General features: G+C 43.2%; 1 protein-coding gene across 1 annotated transcript in view; it reads left to right on the top strand.

Moving 5' to 3' along the window:
- LOC146185045 (uncharacterized) overlaps positions 1 to 20,110 on the top strand; it is a 43,361-nt gene extending 23,251 nt beyond the window's left edge. Inside the window, exons 2-5 of the mRNA XM_084605865.1 lie at positions 12,829 to 13,179; positions 16,662 to 16,976; positions 19,454 to 19,705; positions 19,953 to 20,110. Coding sequence (XP_084461991.1) covers positions 12,829 to 13,179; positions 16,662 to 16,976; positions 19,454 to 19,705; positions 19,953 to 20,056 — 1,022 coding nt within the window. The 3' untranslated portion in view covers positions 20,057 to 20,110. The remainder of the gene's footprint in view (positions 1 to 12,828; positions 13,180 to 16,661; positions 16,977 to 19,453; positions 19,706 to 19,952) is intronic.
- Positions 20,111 to 20,343: the final 233 nt, after the last annotated feature.

Here is a 20,343-nt window from a genome sequence, read left to right as displayed (position 1 = left end):
GCTGCGCCAGTAAAGGTCAGGTTCTATGTGTTGAGTTCTTCAGCACCTCTCAAAGTACTTGTCGATTTAGCAGGCGACATGAAGTTCACACATAGAGTGAGACAAAGGATGACGAACTTGACGTAAAAGAAGAAACTTAACTTTATGTAACAAGAATACGATTTACAAAAAAAGTTATTTACAAAACACATATACTACAAGAGAGGCTGACTGAAAACTAAGCGGAGCTCCACCAGCTGGCACGGTAACTGCAACATGAACTCATAGCGGTCTTTACGACTTCTTCTAAGCCGGGGCCTGCCGCTACCGCTATTGTAGCTTCGTCGAGGACCAGAACCGCAGATGGCCGTGCGGCGCGCTGTAATTAACCGGCGCCGAATCTTCGAGATGCGGAGGAGGGCGCAAACAGCGAAGCGCTGCCAAAGCTATGCTCTCCTAATCTGGCTTGCTAGAGAGGTCCGGAAATTTCTGGAAGCCATGGTCAGCACGCGTGGACTTCTCAATGACGCGAAGTGAGGAGGGCCATGTCCGCGCGGTTGGATGGACGCGTGAGTAAGCGTGCCTTTTCGCCAATGTCGACGGGGGCGAGCAGGCGCAGTGCGGTGGCCGGGATTGCGCAATCGGCCGCGCTTCATTCGGGAAGCCGCTAGGGTCTTTCCATCTGTGCCGCTTTCTCGGGCGGCCGTGCCAATATATTAAAAAAAAAATGGACCACCGTGGCCTTACAGGCACCCTGTGCTAATCTCGCGATCAAATTCATAGCTTGCATTGGTGTGTATATGCACAGTCACAGCTTTCGAAATAGGTCACAGCCATCTTTAGTGCTCAAGTAATGCATGTCGATGAATTTCTAGAATGGATCGTTTCTTTCTTTTTGCATATTTTATTTATTGAGTATAGATTTTAGGCCAAATCGAATTCTGGACATTGAATCATTATTTAAGCTGCGATTGTCAGAGGTTGCCTTTTCAGATTTTAAAAGCAATCCAGCACTATTCATATTCAAATATACAAAACATGAGCCACATTACGAATTTAGGAAAACTATTTTTATCAAGAACAACTGCCGGACGAATTATGGTAGACAATTATTCAGTTGGCAAATTCCTAACCTCCAGAACCTCTATCCTGACCTGATTGATATCATGAAAACCTGTTCCTCTCTGCCTGCCTTCCGGAAACAGGCAAAGATTTTCTTCTTTAGTCATTTTCTTCAGTGAATGCCACGTGAATAAGTTTAAACCAGCTGGTGTGTGTAAGCAATGCAATGTTCGCATATTATACACTGTTTGGAAGATCAAGTTCTTCTGGAATGTCTTTCTTTTCGCTCTGTCAAATTAACGTATCTGTTTGTATTATTTTTTTGAAACAAATGTGTTTTTTTTTTTGTCAAGCAAACCTATCTGTGGGTATTGTTTGTTTTGTAACAAAGGTGTTTTTTTTTTCCTATGTATATATTGCAACATGAAATCGTTTGCTGTGTTCTTGCTATGCTCCAAACTTGCTGTGTTCTTGCTGTGTTCCAAACTCTGTCTGCATGAATGCAGGGTGTCTAGGGCCCAGTCAGGTGACCACGCGTGTCACCTTTAGCCCTCTTCACCCAGACAGTTTTGTCTAAATCAAAATAAACTCACACTTAAACTCAAACTCAAGATATCAACTCCTCATAGTGTTTTTATTCTTTTTTTATCATATCCAAAACTTTCACAAATATAGCCCACGTTGATGAACTCAACGGTGCTATTGCTAAGAGAGCAGTTGTTTTCATATTGTTCCATCTATTTGTTGTTGTTTTCTCGAAACACTGTGTAGAAAATACATTGCGCATTCATTTTCGCTGTGCCTTTGCAAACCAACTTTCCATGTTTTAAATACCCCATCAGGTTTTCTTCGTCTTTTGTTGCTCATTAGCATTGATGGCACTCAAATTCATTGAAGTATTTTCCACGCTGAAATTAATCATGACAGCGCAAAACGCCATTTAGTCGTACTTCAGCAAGTCAAACGTTACTTTGAAATTTACGTACAAAAGTCATAAATCTGACGGGGAAGAAACATCTATAATCCACGCAGCGGGATTTCGACATTTCCCAACAGCAGAACGAGCAAAGTACGAAACTGTGATGGCAGCGATTTCTCTTTTTGTCGGAGCTTCTGCAACAAAACTGAACAGAGGTTGTTTGTGTACCTTTGGTAATCCATGCCTCTTGATCCGAAACAGTCTTCGAACAGGGCGAATTTATTTCTTCTATTCCATGACATGCGACGGAGGAAGTGGCCAGGTGAGAAAAAGCAGAGTAACAAACACAAAATTGTTTTCAAGCGCGAATTCTTTACCCTGTAAAATATAGAGAGAATAACTTTAGATAGCCATAAGAGGAGAAAATCACACTCCAAGAAAGAAAGGTTACTTTGTGATGATATTATTTGTGCACACCGGTTTCTGACTGCTTCTACCACAAGTAGTTTCCCTGTGTGCTTATAGTGGACATCTGTGAAAGACACGTCATAAACCAGATAGGTCAGTTGGTGAAAAACGAAATGAACTGCGATGCCCCAAGAGTCATGGTTATCCTAATGAGCAAGAACACCAAATGCTAAAATTTGCCTTCTCAGCAGGCTATTGCAAAGTACAGCCGATTCTGGAGTGAAACTGGAATATATAAATTAGGGAAGTCTGAAATGCATCAACCAATGCTGAGCGCCAAGTCAGTGGTAGTGCTGTGAGGTCATTGAAGAACCTCAAATAATCACATATATAGCAGGTGTAACCTCGCTTTCGCTGGACAGGTGATTGACGGCGGGTTGAGTAAAGAGACGAGATGGCGTGGTCAAGTTTGAAAAACGTGCAAATGCGGGCAGGTCCTTTTGAATGAGTATCAAGCACATCAGACCCTTGCACCCTCAGTTTGAAACCTCGCCGCCTCGTAAAACAACGAGTCTACCTCTGGAAGGTGGTATTGGAGGGCGCACATCCTTGACCACAAGGCTATGGTTGTCCCATTGAGCACGCAACCTTCGCCTGAAAGAACTGTTGACTGCTAGAGGAGATCCCATGTGGGGTAGGCCATCTAAAATCAATTTCCATCAGACAATAAATTATCTAAAAAGGAGCAACAATACCTGTCATTGATTTACAGAGGCGAGAATAAGATCAGGCATTATGCTATTGAAAACTTACGCTCTAGCTTATTGCCACATAATTAGATTGATCATATGTGGTTCTGCTTGTATGTTTTGTCTCCATCGAAATACAACAGCCGTGGGCTAAAGTTTGCTAAAGTTTGAAGCCTTTCAAATATTGTCTATGATATCTATAAATCATGTTAGGGACCTAAAATACAAATATCATTATGGAGTTGGCGAAGTGTCTTGCATTATTCATTTTCAAACTGAGGGTGCAAGGGTCCAGTGGCTCTTCCTTGAATAAATTTGATATAAAAAATAGCGTCATAAACAGCAAATTTGAATTTGTACTCTCTAAAGTATTTTCGTGAACTGCTATATTTTTGCAGATCGCAACCGCGTACTTTAGTAATCAAATACCGATCCCGTAAAATTGTTTCGTCCGAAAAATTGAGGCCAGTTTACAGTTTTTTTTTTACCTCAGCTACTAAGAATAGCCGTACTAAGTACTAGGGGATCTCCATCGGTAATTTTACTCGAACAGTAAGTTTTGTACCGTCACATAATCAAAACGTTACTCGATGGACTCGAAAAAGAAAGGAGTTTGTGCATCCACCAGAAAGCTGTACTAACGAGAATGACGCCATTGTTCGTCTGCTTCTTTATCTTGCTTAATAAGCAGTGGCTGACTTGTTAGTTCATCAAAAAGGGGTCTACAGAGCAGTACAGTAACACGCTCAGAAAAGGCAGGCGAAGCCACAAAGGCACATGTACTTTCGTCTGTCTTTCTTGGGCGTACTACTACTGCACTGTATTTCTCTCTGTAGCCATTGATCATTGAGCGTTGCAGTATCATGCCGCGTTTTGAAGAACTGCCCATAACTTGGATGTAATAATCCCTGGTAAATGACTGCGGCCACGCACGCACCGATTATCAAGCTCCCTGTTCTAGCGAAATGGGGGCAGCGCAAAAAGAAGAGATTAAATCTATTATTCGCCTCGTTAGTCTAATTTGGTTGCAGTATTCCTTTCTCTTATAACCTTCTACAACTTTTTTTCTTTAGGCTTGCAGCAATTTGTTGACTTCAGCTTGCCCGAACATATCGCCGAGTCTAATGGACCACCAGAGGTGATCATAGTTCATAAATGTGAATTCGGTGCTTAATTTTGCATTTTTTATTTATGCATTCTTTTATTCGCCAATTTATCATAAAATGATGAGCTTTCAAGACAGCTGAGTATCTCACATATTGATATTTGTCACAAGAAAGCGGCACGCCAATAAGTTAATGAACTATTACTTGAAATCGCTGCCTTTCACTATAGGTATTGCTTTCATTCTTCAATAACATTGATTGCATCGATGTGCATAATTAAATGATAAAAAATACCGTCGAGGAAGATTGAGTATAATAATGATCGTGTTGCACGTTAAGTGTTGTAAAAGAAAAAAAAATACAATTTTCAAGCTATTCTAGCTAAATGATCATAAAATGATATCTTCTCATTATAAGCAACCACCTTTTCCGCTAACACTAACCGTAACTCTAAAATACAGGACTCCTGCCCGCATCTGGGTTGAGACATCCTTCCGCGATGAAGTTTCTCTCGTGCTTTCAGTCTAGCATACTGTTGCTAGTCAAAGGAATAGACGTAGACAACGCATCGACCCTTGCAAGCACACTATTACAATGCTCCAGGGAAATGGTCTCATTAGCTGTCAGTAAACGTTTGTTACATTTTTGTCGTTTCCACAAAATATATTCGGTGAGGGCGACGTATTATAACCAGGCATAACTAGGTACAACCATTGGGTGAACGAGTCGTATATTGTGAACTCGACTGCATAAACAGTGAAAGAAATGGAAACTTACAGCAAATCAATATTTCGAGTACAGGCACGGCGCTGCAATTGACCATGTAGCTAAGAAAAACATCCGCGGCAGTCAATCTCGGTGCATATTGCTTCATAAATAAAGTTATAAGGCTTTGCTGTTCAACAAGAAATACAAAGCTTCGGAGCAGTATTTCCGTTTGCTCTTTCTATTGTCCATGCATGAATAAAAACATACTGCTAGCGTTGATTGCGGCTCCTTGAAAAGAACGCAAAGTTCCCATTCTGATAACAGTATATTTCTTAATTATCAAGATACAGATGAGCGACAAGGTTAATAAACATGCACTTGCCTACATGAGAATTTATGTACACTGCTCATAACAATGGCGAGGTTGAAAATAGTTGTCGAAATAGAGAAAACCACTTAAGAAATAAAAATCGTCTACGTGAACTGTCACTTCCCGGCATTTCATCGCAAATCTACGGAGGACAAATGAACCTTAATAGCTGCACATATTGATCCCCTTGTCCTAGTTAATAGAATAGAGCGCGTGACCTTTGTGGAAAACGATATTTGTTCATGGGTTATTACCCTCTCTCTGAGTCCAGGCTACTAATCAGCAGCAGGCGGCGGGTGGGGCTTTTCCATACGTCAAAACACACGAGTGTTTGATCAAGCACTGGATGAGTGCCAGGATAAAAATGCCACACCCCTTGCCCTGCGATGTTGCCCTCATCAAGACGATGTCAGGCCCGTTTTCTAGCCATGTACAATATTTAGGTGCCGCCGCAATCAAATAAAGTGGACCAAAATGGGTGATTCGCAATTAGACCAACCAAACCAGTGAAACGTCATGTTCATTAAAAAAATACAAAACTTTCTAAAAATTGAATCGCGTTTACGCAGCAATACCAGAAAGTAGAACAATGATGCAACTAGGTATTATTTTCGAACGTTCATTATCCCAGAAAACACTCTGTAAGTGCACAGTTAAATTGAGGCGTGATCATACGAGCTTCTTTGATTAAGCTGCGACGGCAAGGGCTTTTGCACTTTGCTTCGCATTGGCTTCCTTCTTACATTTGGATTTAATTTAGGCATCGCTCTTTTTTCTGCCCCTCGTTGTGGTGAAATGGTTACTACGCCCGACTACTGCGCCCAAGGATGCGGGATTGAATCCTGGCCGTGGCAGCTGCTGTTCGGTGGAGGCGAAAAGCAAGGCGCCTGTGTGCTGTACGTTGCCAGTACATGTTAAAGAACTCCAGGTGGTTGTAATTTCTGTAGCCCTCCTCTACGGCGTCCCTCACATATCCTCAGTCACTTTGGGACGTTAACCCCTATAAACCAAATAAAACTTGTGCTCCTGGGGGCTTCTGGTAGGCTGATTGAGTGGTGGCCTCCTAGAGGTTGAAGATGAATAGATTGTGGAATTGCGTAGGAGGGACGGTTGGTGGACTGCTCTCATGGCTTTCTTGTCAATCGAGGCTTCTAGGAGGAAGTGGCGCTGAGGTGAAGCTTTCACTCTGGTGGGCGAAGGTTCCTGGAAGCATAGCGGTGCGTGTTGGCTCATGAGCGTCGGAGTTCTCTTATGGGTCTCTGTTTGGTGGGGATGAATTCATTGGTGCTGAGTCGTCTGGCGAATGAACGAAGATGTGTGGTGAGTGGTGGACGCTTTGCATGGGTTTCTGCGTGATAATAAATTATTATTTCTAATTTTTTATTCAATAGTTACAGCGCATTGCCCGAAAGGGTTACAGCAGAGGGGTTGCAGATTGGCAAAAACACGTCTTTCAGCCCGGTTCTATAGTTGCGCAGTTTTAAACAATATCCATTCGCAAACAAGGTCCTTCCTGGCAAGGTATTCTAGAATTTTACAGGAATCGTCGCGTTGTTTAGAAAAGTAAGTGTTAATCAATCTCGTTTACCTAATTATTATTTAACATAAATAAAAATAATCCCGAACTTTCTCTCGAAATATTGGGTAAAAGAAATTTACTGTCTTTCTGCGACAGGCAAGATTTGCCCACTGAATGTATCAATAATGATTGCTTGAAGGTTCCATATAGCAGATATATTATATTATGATAGTTTTTTCAAAAGAAGCAGTTTTGTTGAGGCTAGTCGGTAAACATCGTAGACATTGAGAATACATGTAAAATGCGCAAGTATTTAAACGTGAAGGTTCCACAGAACTGAAACGGGACATACGAAAAAAGCTAAATTACGTTTTGCAGCGTGTCCTGCCAGCGGATACGCATGCGTACAACCTGGGAGCATATGAGACACGAGGATCATCATTGTCCCACCTTTGGTGTTGGCGTCGTCAGCAGCCTTTTCTGCATATTGGTTCTCCGTTCTACTTTTGATGCACCTGTACATTTCCTGTAAAACAACTCATTATTTATGTGATACTGAACTTGAACGTAATCTTTTTTTGTTCTGTAAAACAACGTAGGCACATATTTGCATATGACAATATATATTTTATTTTGCACACCAAGAATCGAAAGCGTTAAGTTAGTTTTGAGTTCAACGGCATCACTGTCTAAGTTAATCTTTTCATAAAAAATGCAATTGTCGTTATGGGTGAACAGATTTTCACTGGAATAAATATCGAGGGAGACCTTATTTATGTAAGCAACAAGCGAAAAGGGAGGAAGGTAAGAAAAGCAAAGAAAAGACCGAAACAAATGGCTTCGAACTACCGCGTTTGGCGTTCAAAAAGACAGGACTAATACACTGCGCCACATAAGCATCGAGAAGTAAACCGTTTAATTCCCCTCTCTTTTGTTTTCATAACAGTGCTCCAGCTTGCATGCCGATAGTTGTCGCTGCTCAACCGGAAGTTGTTGCAATCACCCTCTAATTGATGTTTACAAAATTTCTCCCATTGGCTTCTAGACGGCGTTGCAAAAACGAAACCAAAGCCGAGCATGATGGAAACCGCCAGCACACCATTTGAAAAGGGACGCTCTTATAGCCAATCCAATCCATCCACCCTCCCACTGTGCAAAGTGTACCGTTTACAGACCGATTGCATGCTCCTGGCTCACGCTGTTGACGAAGAAGCCAGGTTTTCTAGGTCGTTAAAAGCTGAGCTAAAATTTTGTGTTACCGTGTGGTTCTATTTCGTTCAGCCATAAATGTTCGCCAAATTGGCAAAAAAAAAAATTACGTGACCTTAAAGTAAACGATCCATAGGTAACACCTGCCTGCGCTTAACGCGCTAGCCTCGCAGGAAGAGGCCTAATTACCGTCGAGTTCAGGTGCTCCTTCAAGCTCGAATTACCCTAACTGGAGTTTTAATATTTTAGCCCTTTCTACTTGACCTCGTTATGGTGCTCATTGGAGACAAAACGAGCGCACAGCAGCTGCACAAAGCAATGTGCCAAGAAAAGTAGAGACTATGCTATCGCTCACATTGTGCGAGAACAGGGACTGAAAAAAGAAATGCAGAATTCAAAAACACTGTACAATGTTTTTGAATAACCTATGCGTGCAATAAACGCAAAAGCTTCAACTTTGGGTCGCTGACCGTTAGCGGGGCTTCTCCTGCTCAGTCGTATTATTTCACCATATCTTTGTGGCTTCTTTTTTATGTGCGCTTTCAATGTTCCTAGATGTTGAAAAATTCGCTACTTTACTTTCTCTCGCAATAATTATTGGCGCGGACCAAAAACAACAAAACGTTATTTCTGCTTTCAACTGTTTTTTTTTTTCATACCCTAAGCATGTTGTTAATACTTTGGAGAGTGACAATAACTCATAAATGACACATGAGAAGGATCGCAAATCGCGCAGGCACTCTCGCAATAACCAGAAAACAACAATGAAAAAAAAAAAAAAAGAAAGATCTGACACTTATTTATGCCCATTATCTCGTTGACGAAATTGGTCCAGTTTTCGTCTCTATGGACGTACACGTTGTCTTCACTGTCATCTAAATACATTTTAGGCGGTTAAAATATACAAGCATGTCATTAGTGGCATTTCGTTCTGCATTATTGTGCAATAAGTTATTTACCTTCTTCTGAAAGATTGTGCAAGCGTTTATTTTGAGGTCTGTCGTGCTAGAGTAGCCAAAGAAACGGCTACATATTATTTCTATTGAATTCAGGAGTTATTATTGGCGCGAATGACGGTTAAGAGGAGATATGGCACTCTAAAAGGGGCGGGAAGGAAGAAATGCCATGAATTGATTAGCGCCAACTAGCTCTGCTCTTTGTGCTGCAGCTGTTTTCAACAAGCAGCGAAGTAACCAAAAAAGGGGCCTACCATAAAGAGAATAGTAGTAGGGGTCTTCAAAGTTTTGCGGCTGGCACCATCTTTCTAGAATCAGTGTAAATGTATAAAGACATTTGCCCTGCAAGGACAGCTGTTACCCGCATTGAAAAACTGTTGGATATAGCAAAAATGAACTCCGAAGAGACACCTAAGGCTGTTTCCGTGTCAGAATGCTAATGAAATATAATACAGTATATTGTGTAACCTTTAAAGTGCAAAGTGATGTTACGTTGCATACTGAGCGTGGTTCACGACTCATGACAATCACTGTGAGTCATGACTGTGCGTGCGGTTTGCACAAATTATGCACATTGCAGTATGTTACTTTGTAAAGTGGTCAGTGATTATACGACTAAAAAATCAGTGTCCTATCTTGTTCCCTATCAAATACCACGGGACATGCATGCTCGTTAAGAGGACTGTGCTGCATGATGTGCAAGTCGGCAGCAACGACATTAATATAAATCTGATTTTGTTTGGTTTGTGGGGTTTAACGTCCCAAAGCGACTCAGGCTATGAGAGACGCCGTAAAGGAGGACTCCGGAAGTTTCGACTACCTGGGGTTCTTTAACGTGCACTGACATCACACACCACACGGGCGCCTTGCTTTTCGCTCCGGCGAAAAGCGGCCGCCGAGGCCGAGATTCGATCCCGCATGCTTGGGAACAGTAGTCGAGGGCGTAACCACTGCGCCACCCCGGCGGAGATAAGAATAAATATCCGCTGTAACTAAGCCATGCGCAAGTGTCTGGATCGCCTACGATAAGCGTTCAGGCTCGGGATCCAAGGGACCCATTGGGTTCAATTCTCATCTCGAATGTGCTGTACAAGGTGGTAGCTCGTGGAAATTCGACCATGCCACGTGGTCTCGTGGCTTCACGCAGATCCCTGACCAGTCAGCGGCCTCCCATGCCCCCTGCAAACTGCAAGAGTCATGCGCATGATTGTTGTGACATGAACAACGCCGCAATCGGAAGCTTTTCTGCTGATGACGCATTATAAAGGAAGGCGGTAAAGTTGCGAACCTCTCTTGGAGACAACGGGATATTAAACAGGGCTCAGCCCAATTTGCTGGGGCCGCCTGCCGGCAGCCCTCGATCCTAGCTTCCTCATATTCGTAAAAGAGGGCACTAGCGTCGGTGACACCGTGAGCGCCGAGGCGGCGGTGGTGAGACCACGCTCTCACTCAACGTTGGCGGTTTTCAGTGATCGGGCGTGCTCCTCGCGGGCGCGTAAATTGATGCATTTCCACACTCCGCTCGAAGTGGTAACTCATACAGAGCAGCGGCGAAAGGAATAAACACCTGCGCCCGTGTCAATGGAGGAAAAGTGCCGGACATGGAGTTGCGTGTCGGAAGCATTGCATGCACCACGAGTGACCAACGGGGACGACGACAACGCCGCTGGATGGCCGTATTCTTCCTATTGGTTGCTGCACTGTCAGGTGGGGCAACCGCGGCACATTCGTTGGTGCGGTCACGCGCGGTCGTTAGAGGAGGGTCACGCCCCTGGTTGGAGATACAGTGCGGGTGGTGCGCGACAGTGCGTGCAGCGTTGTGCAACTCTTATAGCAAGGGGTTGTGCGCTAGTTCTGTGAACGCTAGACGATCCACCCGTTGGGTAGCGAACTCGGAAACGGCGCGTGGGCTGTCACCCTCAGGGTGGCTTTATGTGCTCCATAAATCAAACGATGGAAAGTTGCAAAGGTTTATTTTTCTTTCACCATTATAGGAATAGCATAAGAGATGTTTGCTTTAGCTTTTTTAAACCTCCATCCTAATGTTGCTCGGAATGCGTGCCGAGAATTTTGTCTTATGTCGACCTCCCCATTGCCTAATAATGTGACATTTAATGATGCCTCTTGTGGTCCAATGACAAATAAGCTTTAATGCATTTAGCCCCTTTTGAAGAGACTGTTTGCGGCAATTCAGCGATTAACAAAGAATTTCTAGCAGGGTGTGCCTGGCATTGCAGCCACGGACACAATTGGAAATGGCGTTGTTCAAGAACTACGGGAGTTTCTATTCACCTAGCGATGCATATACTTTCCTGGTCTTTCATCATGTAATTATTTTAGCTTTCTGTTCGTTTCAAAACAGGGAAGTGTTTTTTATCATTGCAACAAAGATGACTTTTGCTGTTATCATTGAATTCGCATTTTAGTGGCACTTAAATCGAGTTTTTACGCAACTGCAAATTCTTATTTCACGCTGTAACCGGCTAAATGAAGGTTAAAAAACAAGAAACCCAGTTTTTTCGTCTGTTAAAGTTAGCTTTCTCTTTAAATAATTAGTTGTAATTGGTGGCTTAAAAGCAGAAAAGTGACGCAATGTTATTAATGTAAAAATAAAAATTCAATAAATAGAATGATGGTATAGTTAACCAATATAAATCAAAAATTAAGATATAGGGGGGAACATGAGCATGATAGCAAGTGCTACCACCCCGTTTCAAATGGGACGCTCCTATATTCCATCCATCCATCAATAGTATATATCACAGAATAAAGCCACAAATTAAGAGAAGCAAATTGACGTATACCCTAGTTTTTAAGCAGTCTTCGCAATTCATTGCCAGAATAACACGTGCCATACCATTGATTCTCACCATCTCTGATAATGCTATTCAGCTGTAACATTGGGGTAACTCAAACACGCTCATAATAAAAAGAATGCGAACGATCTTAGGTGAAGAACGCTGTATAGAAGGCTATTTATGATATCGGAGCCGCAAGCATTTCTCCCTCCATCGAAGCGGAATTTCGTACCGTACCTCAGCACTACAGCATACCACTACCACGAACAATCAATGCTACCATGTATCTCATCCAACTACCGAAATACTTACGTAAGGGATAAAAACGACGAGCGGATATTATCTTAATCTGCAAGACACTAAGACAACCTACATAATTGCCAATACAGTCAGTAATGTGTTCGCGGAAGCTTTTTCGGAAGCTTTAACTCCGCACTAATCCAAGCCGATTGCAAGCTGTTTGTTTACAGGGAAGTACCGACAAAAATGTACCCAATATATAGAAGAAATGAATAGCCTATTTTCAGTGACGTATTCTGATTATTCATGAGATGCGGAGTGCAATAATTCACACTTTTGCTTGCGCGCATTCATTTCTTGCGCATAGTGGGTAAACGCCAGTGCTATATTTATGGGACAGAAACATGCGAGCCAAATGATGGGTTTTGAAATAAATTAGCAGCAGCAGAGCTTGGTGAAGAAACAAAAGGAGAGGGGTATGCATAACATACAGATAGCAAAAACCCCATATTAGTAATAAAAATGAAGTAATGGTATAATAGCGGGAATCAAAAACAAAACATTGACGTGGGCGGAGCGTAACAGCACGAACAAATAAAAGACGACATTAAGTGCAATAACAGAGTGAACCTAAAAAAAAAGTAAAAGAAAACAGAGCAAGGTGAAGGAGTCGATGGTTATCAAACGCCAAGTGAAAATATGAGTATTTGCTGGGGCAGGATGCTGGAGGGTGCCGTTGCGGGACGAGAATAATGCGGGTGATAAGGATGGTTGTAACAAAGGTAGTGAATATAACAATGCGCAGGCGTGCTGGGTGTGGTGGTCACCGAGGTCCGCCTGCTGTCGGACAGCAACAAGACGCAGTACGTGCTGCAGGGGGAAGGGGCCACTCTGCTCTGTTTCTTCACGCTGTCGTCCGACGAGGACCTGCGCCGTGTGCTGTGGTTCAAGGACGGCGCCGAGGTGTACGTTTGGCGCAAGGGACGTCGGCCGCTGGCTCGAAACCTGTTCGACAAGCGCGTCGATCTGAGCAACCGATCTCCTTCCTCCATCTCCATACTCAGTGCCCACATGGCCATGCAGGGAAACTACACGTGCAGGGTGGAGACCGACGCTGGGGCCTCCGAAAACGACTTCTTCCTGGTGGTCATCGTCGGTGGGTGAATGCTCTTCGCTCCGTAACTCAGTGTTCGCCTCGGATTACGCGAAAACATTGTGAAAGGAAACGCCAGGACTGTGCACTGAAAAGGAACAAACTTTTCTACTGCCACGAAGCATATTTTTGAGCTTTGGACGTTCGGAGCAGCAATTTAGTGATGGCAAACTGCGTTCTGGGAATGAGAGGAACATACCAAGAAGCACTATGGAAAGAAAGAAGGGGGGGGGGGGGGGGGGGGGGGGGGGGGCATACGGATTGACAATTGTGATTTCCTACTATCCTCTCCGAGAGAGTACTTTCAGTGATGGCTAATCAGTTATTCCACCTTGTCCGATGCACTCCCGTTGATCTGCCACATATTCGGCACAGGTTTGATGGGCGCGTTTTCATAATGACTGCGTGCACAAGAGACAGGCAATAAAGGAGAATTGAGGCCATGAATCGATTGTGTGCCCTCTTGCCTTCGTTCTGTGCGCTACTCTTGTTTTTAGATATATTAAACATCGAACGGCACGTCCACATTACCGTAATGATCTCTTCAGTCTATTGTTGCGGCAGAAATCTCCGAAATGCTTTACGTTTGCATATATTCCTTGTGCAGTGGAGAGTTCATGGGATCTAAAATTTATGGGGTACACTTAAGCTCCACCTTTAAGGGTATGATGACGCGATAGTGTAGGACTACATATAAAGTCCCGCTTTAACCAAGCCGTATCAACGTGCCTGCATGGCCTAGATGAAACGTGAATGCATAGGTCCTGGCCAGCTTATTCTGACACCACCTTCATATGAGAAGAGTGGACATAGTTGGCAGCTTCTGCCAAAGGTAACGTCAGGCAACCTTATGTCCAATCAGTGCGCGTCATGCCAGCTGCCAGCTACTGCTTTCAGTGCCATGCTCGTGATTGTTCGCTCACAAAGACAGCGTGCAAAAAGGCACCTAGTTACACCCAGCTGACACGCTACTGAAATCTCATATCTGAACAGATACTACACAAAACGAAAAGTCACAACTGAAGACGAATGAATCCACATAAAAATCATCCTTGAAAACAGTAAAGGCAAGAGTGCCGCCTCCTGTGTTCAGCAGGGCTCCCCATAAATATCAGGTGTCATTAAATGGTGCCGTGTCTGTTTTGTTTGCAACCTCCGCTCGCTCTCCGGCCTGCCTGATTATGTTCAAGATGACGCCAATTGTGGTGATCGATATATACCGATCGATCAGCCAGCTATGGCGTGCATCAGAACAGAAAACCGGTTCTTTTAGACGCAATTCCTACACTAATCCCAACACTCGCAGCTCAACCATTCCAGTTTTATGTTGATCAAGGTGCACTAACAGTGTCCTCGCTTCGTGATTTACACACGCTCCTATGTAGAGGCTTTACACAAGCTTTCTCTGTATCACCTCCGCTCTCCCTGCTCACGTGACTTTACGCACGAAATATTCAACTCTTCACTGTCGACATTATCTGCGAAACTGAATGCCCTAGTGAGCTGCTATCTAGGCGGTGGGCGCGTGCTACAGCCGCGCTTGAGCAGTGCCGTCGCTCCAGTCCATCCTACTCTATGGAAGAGCTCCTATACAGCTTTTTAGTCGGGAAATAAACGTGATCGAGATAACACGGGTATATTGATAACAAAGGTAGCTATAGAGACCACACTTTATGTTTTAAAGCATAGGTTAACATATCGATTGTAGCAGTGGTTTAAAGGTACTTGTGGTGAGCGTGTCAAAAAGGCAAACAGTTTTCAGCATCTGTATTATATTTATAAAATGGTGTCGACTGCATTATTTGCGCATTAAATTCCGGTGCCGTTTGCTTCTTTCACTATCTACATTAAGCCAGTGTAACGCCGGTGACAATACAACATGCAGCGATATCATTTTACAAATGCGCAATCCATAAAAGTCAACTGAACGAGCTTTCAAATTCATAGTTGTGACGTTAGAAATTTGTAGCCCTATGCTTGCAGATTAAAAAATCAAAGTGAGGGCTCACACGGACTGCTGAAGTTCCTCCATTTAATAAACAGAATTGGTCTTAAAATGAAAAACAAACAATCATTCGGTAATTTTAGTTAATGTTCCTTTGATCAATAACGTCTATAATGTACGGGACGTCCGCTTTGCTACGCAACACATCTGCACATACCGCAGCTAGGTATCTCGCATGAATTCAAAAATAAAGAAATCTTTGCACATCCAAAAAAAATGAGCCGGTATTTATATCCTTGATATATTATTGGAAATGATACTATTCCATCGAAAGCTCAGAATTCATGCAGGCATTGCGTAACCAGTGTGTTTAAGGGAAGTATCGAATTATTCTCGAAAATGTCCATATCTTTGCACAGCGACAGGAGTGCCTTCAGGGGAAACTGCACAGTGTCAGAGATCAGATTCAGGTAATGATATACCTTAATCGAAATACAGAGGAAATGGAAAAGTTGTATAATGGGAATATGAAAAAATAGTTCCTCAAGGTAACCGTGGGTTCCTACAGACGGGAAATGTAGCAGGGGACATAAGAGAGCTAGGTTGGCACCTGATATTTGAAAATATCCATGCAACCGTGTCACAGCTGGCACATAAGAGGGTTAAGTGAAGATAATAGGTGATGATTATAAGGGCGATCGGAAAGCCAGGGAAAACCTGAAAGCCCTGTGATGTTCACTTTGTACCACCAAAAACACTTCAGTGGTTGAAAGTGGATGTGTTATATAGATGCACGCGAGCGCAGGTGGACGAACACATGCGTTAATCGAAGAGAAATGATAGGATACCGCCGTAAAAATCTGGCGGAGGCCGACACAAAACGCCTGCTAGAGAAATTCATGACCTTGCATCGAACATGTTACACTGACCTCCGATAAGGGGTCCAGATGACTACTCCATATAGTTATCATTGTAATTAAAATAAAGAACCGTCTTTTTCTGAATATTTTCTGACAAGAAACCACGGATCGGTTTGCCGGAAAAGTTCACTTTATGATCTTAAGAATCTTATGGCCAGTAGACGGAAGTTTATGACGTTCTTACCAAAATAAAGGCGTTGCATCCGTTTTGTAGGACCGCTGTAGCATACAAGCTCTGACATTTGCGCTATAGAATATGTTTCACAACTGGGATAATAAGCACAGAGTGGAACAAAGCCAAATGATAAACATACATGAACATGGGCCGTTATTTATATTGCGTATATTTATTTCTTCCTGTAATTGCTACGCTAGCCAGTCTGTTCTTTTTTTTTTTTCCTTCGAATACTTTTCAGTGTTCGTCCAAGCACCCTCCCGTAGGTTTCGGCACATATTTCTAAAATGCTGGCAAGCATAAGGTCGGAGCAATGCAACACATTTAAAGCGCGTATTAGTACCATATTATATTTCATATTCGAGGTCCTTATGCGTTGTTTTGAAAAAGCATGTGCCTTAAGACTGAGTCTTGAAAGTTGCCCTTCTCGGTTCTTGCTATGCAGACACGTGCAAGGGAGCAAGCTGGACGACCTTCTCTGACCGTGTGTTCTGCACAGAGGCCGTGGAACTGGACTGCAGAGGCATGTTCCCCAAGCCTTCTTCCGCGTGCGGCGTATACAATGGTCAAACCGGCGTGTACCTGAACACGGTGCCCTTCGACAGTGTCCGGGCAGGGGCCAACTCCACGTATGATGTGCGGCTCCACCGCGTGTTCCAAGTGCGAGATTGGATGTCATACAGAAACCTGACCTTCCGCTGCCACGTCATTGTCCTGGGCACCGACTGGCGATCCGGCATTTCCCACAAGCTGTTCGGAGGTTTGTGGTCTCCTCTGGCAACGGAAGTGGTTCGCTTTAATTACAAAAACAGAGCATGACGCAGTCCAGATGTTGCGTCAGTTCACATCGTTGCCACACAATGTAATCTACTTCTTGGAGAGCTGTGTTTTAAGGCAAATAGCATTACTGCTCTGGCCAGGGAAAAACGGCTTGGTTTATTGTTGGCGTTGTCGAGAAACGCTGGCATTCATACAAGTGGCGTCGGTGTATGACATCATGAAATGAACTTCATGTGGCGACAGATTTCCCGTTTTTCTAGTCTAAATTAGAATGTAGCCGGCCCTTGTGCAGTGTCCAGTGAGGTCAAACCATTTCGCTTCCCGTTTAGTGTGCATCCGCTAGGTCATGATATGGACCTGTTAATTGCAGGGATTCGAACCGACGACATGTGTAACTCCGGTTGTATGGTTTAATTACTTTAACACGCCATGTGACCTTGAGCAGTGGGTGCCGTCAGAAGAGGACTTAGAATTCCTTACTCTTACAAAGAGGGAAAGCTGGTGCTGCCATCAATGGCAGTTTGCAAGGATATTCATGAAGACCACTTCAGCCACCGTATGAGCACTCAAAGAATCACGGCCCGATCCGTTACCTGTTGAAGAACTCCGTTTGGCCGAGAAATAATGCAGTAATAAACTTTATTCTATAATGAAATTCTGATCCAATATGCTTGTTGTAAACTGAAAAAAATAAGCAGAAAAGCAGGTAAATTTTAAGCTTGTACAAAGTAAGAGATAACTTTCTCTCTTAGTGGACAAGTGTCGCACACCGGGAAAAACAAATATTTCGTAGCAAATATTGTTGTTGGTGAAACATTGATTTCTTTAATGACGTTTCAGAAAACAGGAACAATTCATTGACCTCGTCTGCTTTTTCGTTTCCGTTACTGTGGTTTTGGCGCGTTACGTTCATGAGAAGCACGCATGAGCGCGCACACGAAGAACAGTTTTTGAAATGGGACATCTCCATAATGCTATTCTCTGTTCCCGAAGAAATCCGACTCTCCCGCACCAGCTTGCGCTCCGACCAATGATGCTCGGAGTGCCCATGGTGGCTGAAATGCGGCGCTGTCAGGTTTTCCTCTAAGTAAGAGTACGCAACGCTATGGAGGAGGAGGAGGAGGAGGAGGAGGAGAAGGAGGAGGAGGAGGAGGAGGAGGAGGAGGACTCGGGAGTGCCCTGTCGTATGAGCAGAAAGGGCATAAAAAGCATCTCTATACCGGTCACTTAGTGGCGGGTGCTACAAGAGGAAGCGTAGGGAGAGGCCGTCGTGGCAGCGTGCCTCACGATGCAGCTTTCAGCTCCAAACACTTAGGCAGTCCTAACTGCCTGTGCTGAATTTTATCTGCATTGACAAGCCCTTTTTAATGCTGAGTGCTAAGTTTCAGATCACATAAAACGTAATAAGGTTTAGTACCGTGCGCGAGCCCGGATTTATGGCGAAAGTGCTTTTGCTTAGGAATAAGATGAAGGTAATCTTTTTACCCCCCCCCCCCCTCCCCCACCCCGTGTCAATCCCTGGGGTTATGGTGGAAGCATGCACGTATGTAATGTATACACGCCTATGTAATAGAAAAATAATGAGTCCCTACAGAAGCGCTTTGACAATGTTTGGTCTGCAATCATAAAATTAGTAGCAGAGTCATCGAAACTTACTAATTTTCTTTTGCTCGTAAAGTAACTGATGTAATCAAAAATACAAAGTTATAAAACAATCTAATAACAAATTAATACATTTATTTGTTTATTTTTCAAAGCAGAGCAGGAGACGGGGAAAAAATGGAGAAGCTTGACAGATGCAATTGCTCTTTCCCAGTTTTGCAATAAATCTTGGCCGTCATGCAATTTACGCTATTTTCTTGCACATAATACGAAAAAAAAAAAGGATAGTCGTTTAAATGGCAAATTTTATAACATCCCTATAAGAAAAACCGCAAAGGTCTAAGAGGAAAAAGCTAATTTCAAAATTTTGTGCAAGATTACCACAAGAGCTTGCATGACAATTGTTTATAAAATAGAGATGTTATGTCTCATTTAAACAAATGAAATCTTAGATGTAAAACGTCAGTATTAATAAAGAACACCGCACAATTTCCTTATTCAACTGAGTAAGCCAAATGGCCGAGTGCAGGAAAGAAATTTCCTAATCTACTGTGTTCCAGGTATTGGTACCAACCATATCTATATAATTTAGGCTTGTGAATGTATCGATTCTTCAGAAGTTTTATGCCCGTGTGGTGTTTTTTTTTCTTAATTTCGCTGGTAGCATCAGCTTTCTTTAAGTCAGCCTTTCGATTACAATAAGATCGCGTTCCTGCAAATGTAGAAGTTAGCTTAACGAAGCAAAACTATACTACTCGCGACAAGGAATTACGCTAGCTCTGCATAGCACTACAAGTTGCTTGTAAAAATTGGGTTAGTGGCAATGTACAGCTGAAGCTTTCTTTCGGCGCACAGACGCTGGATGCTCACCAGAGCCTCCGGAGATCGTCAACGGCTACTACAACGTGAGCGGCGAAGAGACCTGCTGGCGCACACCGGCCGATGGATCTGTGGCACGCTACCACTGCTTCGAAGGTTACGAACTGCGAGGACCACATGAACTGGTGTGCCGCAGCGGTTCCTGGGTGGCGCCGCCGCCGTTACTGATCTCTTCTGGAAAGAGGCCCGCTATCACAGCGACGAGAACCTTCAAATCCATTATCTGCGGTAATCACACTTGCTAAATGATATTTGCTAACGTGAACCAACTGACAGATCAAGGAATAAGAAAGAAATTTCAGAGCTAGACAAAATTATACGAATTTTTCAGTACTTTGGAAGCGTGTAAAGCATGTCTACGTTCGAGAAGTGAGGCCAGTTTGTGTTTATATTTGTTGTCATTGAAAAATGAGCGAACGTGTTAAACTGATCTTGTTTATAATGAGCTTCTTGGTTACATCTCCCTTTATTTCAGAAATAAACAGCCAAGAGAAATTAAAATGGAATCATTTGCTGATTGTCACTATGACAGCATTCTCTGCCCTTCAGTGTCTCTTCTTGGCATCGAACTCTGCGTAGAAGCCACTAGACGGAAGCAACCTTCACGATTCGCAGATGGTAGTTTTAAGTACTTTTAAGGTGAGAAACAGACTTCACTAGCCAGTTTTTGTCGTCACACTCCACCGTAAAGAGAAAGCTTCGAAATATGATTGAAAAGCGTCGATGTTGCGGATTTTCAAAACACATTTACCAATTTTGCTAATACTTACATTGTGATAAATATTAGGGGTACTGGAAAATGTCGAATATAAATGCTGATCTAAACGTGGCGCACAATATTAAGAAAAACGCCCTTGTATTTTTGC

The sequence above is a fragment of the Amblyomma maculatum genome, chromosome 6 (genome assembly GCF_055883805.1).
Source record: "Amblyomma maculatum isolate TAMU_Amacu chromosome 6, ASM5588380v1, whole genome shotgun sequence".
NCBI classification, from domain to species: Eukaryota; Metazoa; Arthropoda; class Arachnida; order Ixodida; family Ixodidae; genus Amblyomma; species Amblyomma maculatum.
This window is presented reverse-complemented; position numbering and strand designations above follow the sequence as displayed.